At 44.3% G+C, this 12,889-nt stretch overlaps 1 protein-coding gene across 1 annotated transcript in view; it reads left to right on the forward strand.

The window, feature by feature from the left end:
* LOC122420722 (zinc finger protein 501-like) overlaps nucleotides 1-12,456 on the forward strand; it is a 31,470-nt gene extending 19,014 nt beyond the window's left edge. Inside the window, exons 3-5 of the mRNA XM_043436122.1 lie at nucleotides 3,134-3,462; nucleotides 9,223-9,349; nucleotides 9,830-12,456. Coding sequence (XP_043292057.1) covers nucleotides 3,430-3,462; nucleotides 9,223-9,349; nucleotides 9,830-11,130 — 1,461 coding nt within the window. The 5' untranslated portion in view covers nucleotides 3,134-3,429 and the 3' untranslated portion in view covers nucleotides 11,131-12,456. The remainder of the gene's footprint in view (nucleotides 1-3,133; nucleotides 3,463-9,222; nucleotides 9,350-9,829) is intronic.
* The last annotated feature ends 433 nt before the right edge of the window (nucleotides 12,457-12,889 follow it).

Here is a 12,889-nt window from a genome sequence, read left to right on the forward strand (position 1 = left end):
TCCATTGCAAGGCAGATTCTTAACCACTGAACCATCAGGGAAGTCCCTATTTGTGTATTTTGCAGACTAGTCCTTTGCTGCTTTGTTTGCAAGTATTTTCTCCCATTCTGAGGGATATCTTTTCTTGTTTGTGGTTTCCTTTACTGTGCAAAAGCTTGTAAATTTAATTAGGTCCCATTTATTTATTTTTTGTTTTTATTTTCATTACTGTGTGTGAGGTGCTTCAGAAAAGGTCTTGCTGTGATTTATGTCAAAGAGTGTTTTCCCTAAGTTTTCCTCTAAGAGTCTTTTAGAAGCTGGTATTACATTTTAGGTCTTTAATCCATTTTAAGTTTATTTTTGAATATTGTGTTAGGTGGTGTTTTTCTTGTTTTTTTTTTAAGGTAGTGTTTTAATTTCATTCTGTCCAGTTTTCCCAGTCCTACTTATAGAAGAGACTTCTCTTTTCTCCAGTATATGTTCTTGCCTCCCTTGTCATAGACTTAAGTGACCCATAGATGTGTGGATTTATCACTGGGCTTTCTTTCCTGTACCATTGATCTGTATTTCTGTTTTTGTTCCAGTGCCATATTGTCTTGGTTACTATAGCCTTGTAGTATAGTCTGAGGTCGGGGAGCCTGATGCTTACAGCTCCATTTTTCTTTCTAGTTTGCTTTAACTCTTGGGAGTCTTTTTGCTTCCCATACAAACTGTAAAATTTTCTGTTCTAATTTTGTGGAAAATGCTTATGGTCATGTGATAGGGATTGCATTGAATCTGTGGATTGCTTTGTGTACTTTAGTAATTTTCACAATATTGACTCTTCCCATCCAAGAACTTGATGTATCTCTCCATCTCTTTGTGTCATCTTTGATTTCTTTCATCAGTATTTTATAGATTTCTGAGTACAGGTCTTTTACCTCCATAGGTGTGTTTATTCCTAGGTATTTTATTCTTTTTCTTCCTATGGTAAATGAGATTATTTCCTTAATTTCTCTTTCTGCTCTTTTGTTGTTAGTGCATAGGAATGCAAGCGCTTTCTGTGCATTAATTTTGTATCCTGCAACTTTAGGATTCATTGATTAGCTCTAGTAGTTTTCTGGTTTCATCTGTAGGATTTTCTTTGTCTAGTACATCATTTACAAATAGTGACACTTTTACTTCCTCTTTTCCAATTAGTATTTCTTTTCTTTTTCTTTTTTGAGTGCTGTATCTAGGACTTGCAAATCTATGCTGAATAGTAGTGGTGAGAGTGGACATCATTACCTTGTTCCTTTTCTTAGCAGAAGTGCTTTCAGCTTTTCACCATTGAAAATGATGTTTGCTGTGGGTTTGCTTTATACAGCCTTTATTATGTTGAGGTAGATTCCTTCTCTGCCCATTTTCTGGAAAGGTTGTTGTTGTTCTTTTTAAAACCATGACTGGCTGTTGAATTTTGTTAGAATATTTTTCTGCATCTGCTGAGATGATCATCTGATTTTTAATTTATTAATATAGTGTATACATTGATTGATTTGTGTATCTTCTTTAGTTGCATCCCAGTTTTTCCTTGCATTCCTGGGATAAATCCCACTCAGTCAAGGTGTATGATCCTTTTAATGTCTTGTTGGATTCTGTTTGCTAGTATTTTGTTGAAGATTTTTGCATTTATGTTCATCAGTGATATTGTCTATAATTTTTTATATGTGGTATTCTTGTCTGGTTTTGGTATCAGGGTGATTACTTTCATAGGACAAGTTTGGGCGTATTCCCCTCTCTGCAGTTTTTGTTAAGTTTGATAGAATTTACCTGTGAAGCCACCTGATCCTGGACTTTGTTTGTTGGAAGATTTTTAATTATACCTTCTATTTAATTACATGCAGTTTGATCTGTTTATATTCTCTAATTCTTCCTGGTTCAGTCTTGGAAAGTTATACCTTTCCAAGAATTCGTCCATGTGTCAGTTTTAATTTCTCTTTTTTCATGTCAAATTTTATTGATTTGAGTCCTCTCCTCCCCCACCCCCTTTTTTTTTTGTAAATCTGGCTAAAGATTTATTGATTTTGTTTATCTTTTCAGACAATCAACCTTTAGTTTTATTGATCTTTGCAGTTGTTTTCTTCACATATATGCTGTTGCTATTTCACGTATTTCTGCCTTGGTCTTTATGATTTCTTTTTTTTTAAATTTTTTAAAATTTTTGGCTGTAGTGGGTCGTCTTTGCTGCACTAACTTTTTCTCTAGTTGTGGCAAGCAGGGGCTACTCTCTAGTTGCAGTGCGTGGGCTTCTCATTGCTGTGGTTTCTTCTGTTGTGGAGTGTGAGCTCTAGGCATGCAGGCTTCAGTAGTTGTGGCTTGCAGGCTCCTGAGCATACAGGCTCAGCAGTTGTGGAACACAGGCTTTGTTGCTCTGCAGCATGGGGGGGGGGGGGGCGGGGTGGTCTTCCCATGTCTCTCCAATTGGCAGGCAGATTCTTTACCACTGAGCCACCTGGGAAGCCCCTATGATTTCTTTTTTTATACTAACTTGAGGGGGGTTGTTCTTTCTCTAGTTGCTTTAGGTGTGAGGTTCGACTGTTTTGAGGTATTTCTTCTTGTTTCTTGAAGTGAAGTTGAATCACTGAGACAGCATTACCACTTATTAAAAAGGCAGACAGGACTTCCCTGGTGGCACAGTGGGTAAGAACCCACCTGCCAGTGCATGGGATGTGAGTTCCGTCTCTGCTTCAGGAAGATCCCACACGCTGTTGGAGCCACTAAGCCCATGTACAGCAACAAGAGAAGCCACTGCAATGAGAAACCCATGCAGAGCAACTAGAGAGTAGTCCCCACTCTCTGCAACCAGGGAAAGCCCACACACAGCAACAAAGACCTAACACAAGCAAGAATAAAAATTTAATTAAAAATTCAGTAAGTAGCTAAAATACTGTTGTTGTTTACTCACTAAGTTGTGTCTGACTTGTTTGTGACCTCATAGACTGTAGCCCATCAAGCTCCTCTGTCCGTGGGATTTCCCAGGCAAGAAAGCCATTTCCTTCTCCAGGGGATCTTCCCAACTTAGGGATCGAGCTCACATCTTCTGTATCTCCTGCACTACAGGCAGAGTCTGTACATACAGGTGGAGGAGTTTTAATTCACTGCTTTAATTCACTGTTTTATTTACTATTTAATTCAGTGTTTTATTCACTGCTGTGAGAACCACAGTGCCCAGAGGACTTTGAGCCAGCAAAGGCACATCAGCGTGGAACCAATGAAGGTCCAGGAGAGGGGCATTTCTGTGTGTGCCATCGTGTTGGGACAGGACTTCCAGCATCCTCCTAGTGGCAATCTGTTTCCTATTCAGAGGTTCCAGAACACTGGGTCGGTTCCAAGGTGACCCAGACTGAGAAGGAGACGTGAGCAAGAAAAATCATTGCGCCTGCTTCACAGAGACAGATCTGAAGCACTAGGCTGCTCCACCCTCAGAGTCCGATGGCGGCGGCGGCACTGAGGGACCCACATCAGGTAACCCTCACCCTACCAGACACTAAAGCCCAGAGTGTGGGGCACCTGCTCACATGCCTGCAGCCCTGGGATCCAGGATGGTGAGGCAGTCATAAGTGGGGCCCTGTATCTGACAGACAGTGATGGTGTGTGGGAGAGGGTGATGGGCAGAGGGAGCCTCAAGTATAGCGGCTTAGAGGTTGGACTGAGCTGGGAGCATTCAGGAAACCTGTTTCTTTAGGGAATAGTGAATTAATGAAATGGCACCTGGATTGGCAGGCTCAGGGGTTATTTCTTCATTCTGAAAACCCTGGGAACCATTGGAGAATTTCAACGAAGGAGAAACATGAAGTTTCCCAGGAGGTTCTTTAGATGAAAAACGAGCTTCAGAGGGTTGAAGCACAGGGAGACTGAGTCCTGTGGCTGAGGACTGAATCTCGCAGGGTTTAGGCAGCCGGAGGGCTCTCTGCTCCAGGGTGAGCACAGCCGAACCCATTAAGCTCCACCCTGGTTGCCTGCCTCCACTTCCTTACCTTGTCGTTCCCACAACAGCTGAAGCACTTTTGGAATCTTCACAGTAAGGGTAGGGTTGCCAGGGCTCACTGATTGCGACCCTATCCATGTGGTGTCAGGGCCCTGGAGAAACATCAGGATGAGGCTGGAGGTTACTATATAGAAGTGTTCCCAGTCCCAGAGATCAGTAAACTGAAGTGGTCATGGGCACACCTACCAGCATGTCCAAGATGCTTGAAGGTGAGGCCAGCCTGGCAGTATTCAGGGAAATGTCAGTCTCCTTCTGATGAGAACAGAGCAGGGAGGTAGGACTCAGACCTGGAATATGGGTGTTGATTTTGGAGGTGGTAGGAACAAGGGGAGGTTTGGATCATAAGATGGAGGTGACCTTACGTTACCCTGCCCAGCATGTTCCATCTTAGGTGGGAGGGTGAGAGGAGGCTGCCACACTAGTTCAGGTGAGATGTGTGTAAGACACAATTGTGGAGGTGAAGTTGTTGGATCTTTGTTCACTTGCTGAATCATATCCGACTCTTTGCAACCCTGTGACTGCAGCATACCAAGCTTCCCTGTCCTTCACTGTCTCCTGGAGCTTGCTCAAACTCATGTCCATGGAGTCAGTGGTGCTGTCCAACCATCTCATCTCTGTCACCCCCTTCTCCTGTTGCCTTTCCCAGCCTCAGGGTCTTTTCTAATGAGTTGACTTTTCACAGAAAAGGCCAAAGTGTTGGAGCTTCAGCATCAGTCCTTCCATTTAATATTCGGGACTGATTTCCTTTAGGATGGACTGGTTTGATCTCCTTGCAGTCCAAGGGACTCTCAGGTCTTCAACACCAAAGTTTGAAAGCATCAATTCTTTGGCACTCAGCCTTCTTTATGGTCAAATTCTCAAATGACTACTAGGAAAAACCATAGCTTTAGCTCTGTCTGTTGGCAAAGTGATGTCTCTCCTTTTGCATACGCTGCCCAGGTTTGTCATAGCTTTTCTTCCAAGGAGCAAGCAAGCATCTTTTGATTTCATGCCTGCAGTCACTGTCTGCATTGATTTTGAAACCCAAGAAAACAAAATCTCTGTTTCCGTTGTTTCTCGATCTATTCGCCATAAAGTGATAGGACCAGATGCTATGATCTTTGTTTCTTGAATGTTGAGTTTTAAGCCAGCTTTTTCACTCTCCTCTTTCACTTTCATCAAGAGGCTCTTCAGTTTCTCTTTGCTTTCTGGCATAAGGGTGGTATCATCTGCATATCTGAGGTTATTGATATTTCTCCCAGCAAGCTTGATTCCAGGTTGTGCTTCATCCAGCCCAGCATTTCGCATGATGTACTCTGCATATAAGTTAAATAAGCAGGGTGACAATATACAGCCTTGACTCCTTTCCCAGTTTTGTTTGTTTGTTTTTTTAAAAGTTTATTTGGCTGCATCTGGTCTTAGTTGGGGCACATGGGATCTTCGCTGTTGTAGTGCATGGGCTGCGGAGCGCATGGGCTCAGGCTTAGTTGCTCCAAGGCATGTCGGCATATGGGATCTTAGTTCCCTGACCAGGGGTCACACCTGCATCCTTTGCATTGAAAGGCAGATTCTTAACCTCTGGACTACCAGAGAAGTCCCCCTTTCCCAGTTTTGAACCAGTCCATTTTTCCATGTCCGGTTCTAACTATTGCTTCTTGATCTGCATACAGATTTCTCAGGAGGCAGGTAAGGTGGTCTGGTATTCCCATCTCTTGAAGAATTTTCCAGTTTGTTATGATCCACACAAAGGCGTTAGCATAGTCCATGAAGCTGAAGTAGATTTTTTTTTTAATTGCCTTGTTTTTTTTATGATCCAACGAATGTTGGCAATTTGATCTCTGGTTCCCCTGCCTTTTCTAAACCCAACTTGTACATCTGGAAACTCTCAGTTCACATACAATTGTACAGTATTTGAATGTTCTTTGGCAGTACCTTTCTTTGGTATTGGAATGAAAACTGACCTTTTTCAGTCCTGTGGCCACTGCTGAGTTTTCCAAACAAATTTGCTGACATATTGAATACAGCACTTTCTCAGCATCATCTTTAGGATTTGAAACAGCCAGCTGGAATTTCATCACCTCCACTAGCTTTGTTCATAGTGATGCTTCCCTCAGTGCTTCCACTTGACTTCACATTCCGGGATGTCTGGCTCTAGGTGAATGATCACACCATCGTGGTTATCTGGGTCATTAAGATCTTTCTTGTATAGTTCTTCTGTGTATTCTTGCCACCTCTTCTTAATCTCTTCTGCTTCTGTTTGATCCGTACTGTTTCTGTCCTTTATTGAGCCCATCTTTGCATGAAATGTTCCCTTGGTATCTCTAATTTTCTTGAAGAGATCTCTCTAGTCTTCCCCCATTCTATTGTTTTCCTCTGTTTCTTTGGAGGTTTTCTTATCTCTCCTTGCTGTTTCTCTGGAGTTCTGCATTCAGTAGGGTAAATCTTTCCTTTCTCTTTTGCCTTTTGCTTCTTTTCTCAGCTATTTATTTGTAAGGCCTCCTCACAGATGACTTGTAAGGTTTTTGTCTTTACAGCTGAACGTGGGGGTCTCCATTCACAGGACTGGAGCAGTCAGTGGAGGGAGTGGGAACAATTTCCAGTGAGGAGACCAGGAGTTTTGTTTTGGGCCATGTTTAAGAGCCTGACATGTTTCAGAAAATATAGAATGGAGGTTTCTATGTTTCAGAAAATATAGAAATCTGACACAGTTCAGCATTAGACCCACATAGGTGGTAACCACTGGGTGGAAGGAGCTCAGTGTCACATTTAGGAAAGGGAATTCTTGTCCTTGGTAATGTTACTCTCAGGTCAGAAAGAACAAGGTGAGTGTTAATTCTGTATCTCTTTCTGGGGCACATGGTTGGAGGAGGTGGCATTTGTGGGAGGAGGGGACAGTCTTAACAAGTGGCCAGGACTCCCAAGGGAATAGTGGACTGTGGTGAATGCAGAGGTCCAGGAGTAATTGGGGCAAAGGGACCCTGAGATTGGAGCTGCTCTTGTTCAACATTTTCTTGACTCACAAGAACTTTGTGGTGACCTTTCATGCAGCATGGTGTATTTCACTCACACTGCTACATGAATTTAGAGGTGAATGGGGACATTCGTGCCCATGTAATGGGCAGAATTACATCCCCTGAAGTTTTTAAGTTGAAGTGTTAACTCCCAGGACCTCAGAATGGGACTGTATTTGGAGGTCGGATTTTTAAAGAGGTAATTAAGTTAAAGTGAGATTACTAGCACAAACTACTAGTGTCTTTGTAATAAGAGGAAGTTAGGACTCAGGCACAGAGAAAAGACCATGGGAACTCACATGGAAAGTACCAGTGAGTTTTAATCCTTAATAAACCAAAGATTGAGACTGCAAATGTTTGAATAAGGGTAGTAGAAAAGAGAAGGGCTCTGATAGTAGGGGACATCAGTGCATGCATGCTTAGTTGTGTCTGACTCATTGCAACCCCATCCACTGTAGACTACAAGGCTGCTTTGTCCTTGGGATTTCCCAGGCAATATTCCAGTCGGTAGCCATTCCCTTCTCAGGGGGATCTTACCAGACCAGGGATCAAACCCATGTCTCCTGCATTGGCAGGCAGGTTCTTTACCATTGAGCCACCTGGGAACCCCAAAGGGACATAAAGTGCAAACAGATTGAGAAGAGGGCCATGGGGTATCTTAAGATCCACACATGGTTCTGGTGCCTGAGACCAAAGCACAGATTAGAGGCAGACAAGGGGGCTTAGATTTTAGGCTGCCTCAGGTGGTTGGGTCTTGCACAGGGCTGTAGCAGTAGGGGGTTCTCTTTATCAAGGCCTTTTAAGCTGTGTGATGAGTCACAGAGATGATTGGGACACCTGTGCCTGCAGATGAGATGTGCATGTGGAGAGGTAGTGGGAGCTGATGATTCCACATCCTCAGCATTGGACTGACAAGTACAGGTTGAGCCCATGTGATTGTACCTGGGAGGTACCCTCCGGGTTCCCTAGGGATGGGGCCTGACTGGCAGGGCTTAGGCACCCCCAGCAAGGCCTTGCACTTAGATGATAACTATTGGCCCACTTGCCTTTTACAGCTGAGGACTGGATACAGTGATTCATGGGACCTGAAGAGAGAGTGATATTAGTGGCACCAGGTCCTGGGCAAGTGTGGTCATTTGTGAGAGTCACAAGGCCTGGGGTGGTCCACTACATGGGGCTGAGCTTTGAATGTGGCTTGGGTGAACAGAATAAAGTTGTGATGGCTGAGAGTGAAGCCCAGGAGTGGAGAGGGCCACGTGTGTCTTGAGACCAGACATGTTCTGAATGCAAAGTCTGAGGCAAGGACCTGCATCTAAGTAATGAGGCCTCCAGAGAAAGATCTGGGGCTGCTGCAGCTCAGGAAGTCATGAGAAGTCCCTGGGAGTATTTGAATCCTGTTTGAATTGGCAGAGTATACTCTGGATGTTTTTTGCCAGGTTGTGGTATAAGCCTAAAATTAAAGCCAGTGTTACTTAAGTGCTGTGTTGTGAAACCATGAGGACTTCGAATGGCCTGAGCGCTGGTTCTTCTCACTCTGCTCCTACACATAAGGTCTCCTAGCCCAGCAGTCTTCTTTCTCACAGGGATTAAGTGGACTTTCTGCTCATTCCTTCTCAGGTTGTTTCAGTTCCCTGCCTGCCCCTGGAGGATCATTGTTCACTCTTTTCATTCATGTAGCCCAACTCTGGCTCTGTGTGTGTGTGGTTTCCTCCTCTCCCAGACTGAGTAGATGATTAATAAATTGCTGTTGATCTCATCTGACCAACATTAGGTCTCCTGTGTTTGGTCATCTCTATAACCATAGGACATGACGCCATCCTCCCCACGAGGGTAAAGTAGGAGATGATTGAACTACCATAATTTATAGGGACACCAGAGAGGCATTTAAGCTGTGGAGTGGTCAGATGGTGGCTTGGGACATGTGTGGCTGTGTGTCTAGAGATGTGAGGGATGTACCATATTAAGAAGGATGTGCATTTGCAGAAGGAGTAAGTCTCAGGGCCCCAGTGTGAGACATACATGATTTATCCACAAGTTAGGGACATTGCCTGACAGCTGTGCCATATCTTCTTGTCTGTGTACCTCCTCTTGATGACTTCTGGCCCCAGTGATCAGTGGGCCCTTTTGCAGACAGTGGTCTGGTTTCGTCTCCCCTGATTTGGAGAGAAGGTGGGCATGGGTAGATGTGTCGGTGAGGGGTTGTGGTCTTTGGGAGACTTTGATTTCATCTTTCCCTCATCATGGCAGGGAAGTGTGACCTTTGAAGATGTGGTTGTGTACTTCTCCTGGGAGGAGTGGGGTCTCCTGGATGAGAATCAGAGATGCCTGTACCACGATGTGATGCTGGAGAACTTTGCACTTGTGACCTCACTGGGTAAGGCCCTCACACCCACCCCAGTACCTTGTGCTCAACTCTGCTCACTTTAGACATAGGTTCTGCCTCCTTTCCCTAAATGCCTGGCTAATAGGCACTAGGGTCAACAGGGCTGGGCTAAGCTACCTCTTCATGAGCCTGCCACCTCTAACTGTGCTGCCAAAAAATCCAACCACTGTCACAGGCCACTGTTGATAAAACTCACACATAGCACTGAAATGTCACTCAGCCAAGGCTCTCATGAAGGGTGTTGGTAGAGAACTTGAACTGGATGTTTGTTTCTTTTCTGCACCCCCCCCTTACATCCTTTATCTTATGAGGCCTTCCTAATTCTTAAGACTTTCAGAGCCCCAATACTGCACATCAGCCTCATATTGAGAGCAATCCAATGGGCTGTGCTGAGTCTCACACAGAATTATGTAGAGGCTGCCCCCTCCACCACAGACGACATGCATCTCACCCGCACGTCTGTGCTTTCAGGTTGTTGGTATGGAATGGAGGAGGCAGTGGCATTTTCTGTGGAGAGTGTTCCTGTAGAACAAACATCACGGGGCAAGACTGTAATTCCAGACCCATCCATTGAGAAGACTCAGCCCTGTGAGGGGTGTGTCAGGGCCAGGAGAGACGGTCTACAGCTGCCTGAGCACCAAGGCCTGCATCCTGAGCAAAACTCACACCCCTGTGAGGAGTGTGAGAAGCAACCAGGGTTCAGCCCTGACCTCTACCCAGAGCCCAGCAATGAGAAGCCATCCAGAAGGGACACAGACAAGGCATGTGTGAGAAGTTACAGATTTCACGTATCAGCAAAGCCCTTCACTTGTGAGGAAGTGAGCAAGGATTTCCTGGCTATGCTGAATCTCCTCCAGCATCAGGCCACACTCAAAGGGACAAAGCCACAGAGCAGCTTTCAGTGTGCAGAGCCCTTTCTTCATGGAAAAAGTCAGTACAAGTGCAGCGAGTATGAGAAACTGTTTAGCTGTGAATACACACTTTTTCAGGATCAGCAGATTCTCACTAGAAAAAACTACCAGGACTGTGATGACTGTGAGAAACCTTTTAACCAAAGTTCCCTCCTTATCAATTGCCAGAGACCTGATAACGCAGGAGCAAGGCCTTACGAGTGCAGCGAATGTGGGAAGTCCTTTAGCCAAAGCTACAGACTCATTCAACACCACAGAAGTCACACTGCAGCACGGCCTTATAAGTGCAATGAATGTGGGAAAGCCTTTAGCTACAAATTAAGACTTGTGCAGCACCTACAGATTCACAGTAAAGTGAGGCCTTATGAGTGTGGCGAGTGTGGGAAATCCTTCAGCTACAGCTCTACTCTCATTAAACACCAGAGAGTTCACACTGGAGCCAGGCCTTATAAGTGTGGTGAGTGCGGGAATTCCTTTAGCCAAAGCTCCAATCTCATTCAACACCAGAAGATCCACAGTGGGGCAAGGCCTTATAAATGCACTGAATGTGGAAAATCCTTCAGCTACAAATGCAAACTTGTGCAGCACCTGCGCATTCACACTGGAGAGAGGCCTTATGAGTGTGGGGAATGTGGGAAATCCTTTAGCCACAGCTCCACCCTCAATCAACACCAGAGAATTCACACTGGAGCCAGACCTTACAAGTGTGATGAGTGTGAGAAATCCTTCAGCCAAAAGTCCAATCTCATTCAGCACCGGAGAGTTCACACAGGAGAAAAGCCTTATGAATGTGGGGAATGTGGGAAATCCTTTAGCCAGAGCTCCCACATCATTCAACACAGAAAACTGCATACCAGATAACCTCACAAATGACTCAATGACTGTGAGAAAACCAGTCACAGCCAGTGTCTGTATTCAACAAGAAAATTATGCAGCAGATTTGGGAAAACCATCTTAAAGGTCTAAGCCCAACAGGAAACATGGGTTTCTTTGTGAAGGGCCATCTCCTAGAAGTTGAGCATTATACAGCTGAACATACACAGCAGAAACATTCCCTTTGAGTTTGTAGGTTGGTGGGAAGCTTTTAGGAGCCTTTCTGCATATTTCACTGCTGGCTCTGTTTCCTCAGTTATATCCCTTCTGGTTTCTGTGGCAGAAGCCTCTGCCCTACCAGCCAGTAGCTTCCAGGTTTCAACACTTTGTATCAGTCCTGGCAGTTTGATCAGGGGAGGGAGATGTCTCATCTCTGTCCCATTCTCTACAAAACAGTATGAATAATTTTCAGGTGTACCTCGTATTCCTTCCCCTCTGACAAATTAGGGCTCAATCCAGTTTTAGCAAAGTGTGGGTAACATTGACAGCAGTAGGTTTACCACCTTCCACTAGAGGCCCAGCTTGCATAGCTGCCAAAGTCTCCTAGGAAAGAGAGAGAGCTTTTAGTAAAGGGCCCTAGTTTATGGCCTGGATGCAAGGAATTTGGTGCACCCAGAGGTCACCTGGTGCTTGTATGAGAAGCATAGAAATCAGTTCCCTTTTCCCCAGTATTACACATAATGCTGAGCACTGTTGTGGAGAAGCTCCAGGTACTGCAAAAATCATGTGCCTTCAGGTCTCGAACTGGGTTTTCTGGTGTTACTGAATGATTTCAAGGGTGAAGCCAGAATCTTACTTCACACAGAAATGCTGGATGTGGTTATATGCACTGGAGGAGGCTGTGGCAAGGAAAGGATGTGCCTGTTCTAAAGGCACCTCCACAAATGTCCCAGTGACTGTGGTGTGTTAGATGAGTGTGTTCACTCCCATTATGTGTTCTTCCTTTGAACATTGTCAGAGCAAATAAAGCTTTGTTTATTCTCATAGCCTCTGGACTTTTCACCCTAAGCATCATGCTGCACAGACAATAAGAGTAGACAAGGGGACGAATGGAGATGCTGGAGCCCAGGGATATAGCTTTTGTGACCAGCTTCCTGCTGACTCAAAAACAGTCTTTACCAGTATATTTTTTCCCTGATGGAGGGCCTGCCAGGGAAAGGCAGGTTTCCAAAGCTCTGGTTATGAAGAAAAGGAAAATTTCTACATAAAACAAATTTCTACAAAGTTTTATTGAAATATAATTGATTAAAATTGTACAATATGGTAGTTTACTTGTACACCCATAAAACTATTAAAAAACATATCTACAACAAATAGTTTACTTGTTCCCTTTCATTTTTTTTTAGCCACACTGCATAGCTTCTGGGATATCTCAACTCAACCAGAGGTTGATCTGGGGCTGTGGCAGTGAAACACAGGATTCTAGCCTCTAGGCTACCAAGAAACTTATTTGTACTCTTAAAAACTCTCCCTTCTGCCCTCACAGCTGCTGTTGATTTTACTCTTTCACAGTAAATTAGCTTGTTTTATAAAACTTTATGATTGGAATCATTAAACTGTTTACTTTTTCAAAGAGATTGTGCTTTCTTCCCCATGCAGTTCACAATGTTGCTTATGTAAGTAACTTCATTTCACAGCTGAGTATTCCTCTAGAGATGTACCCCAGTTTGTTTACCCACCTAATTGCACATTGGCTTGTTCCCAGTTTTGGCTGTTACAAATAAAGCCTTATGTTATAACCGCTGGA

Source organism: Cervus canadensis, chromosome 18 (assembly GCF_019320065.1).
Source record: "Cervus canadensis isolate Bull #8, Minnesota chromosome 18, ASM1932006v1, whole genome shotgun sequence".
NCBI lineage: Eukaryota > Metazoa > Chordata > Mammalia > Artiodactyla > Cervidae > Cervus > Cervus canadensis.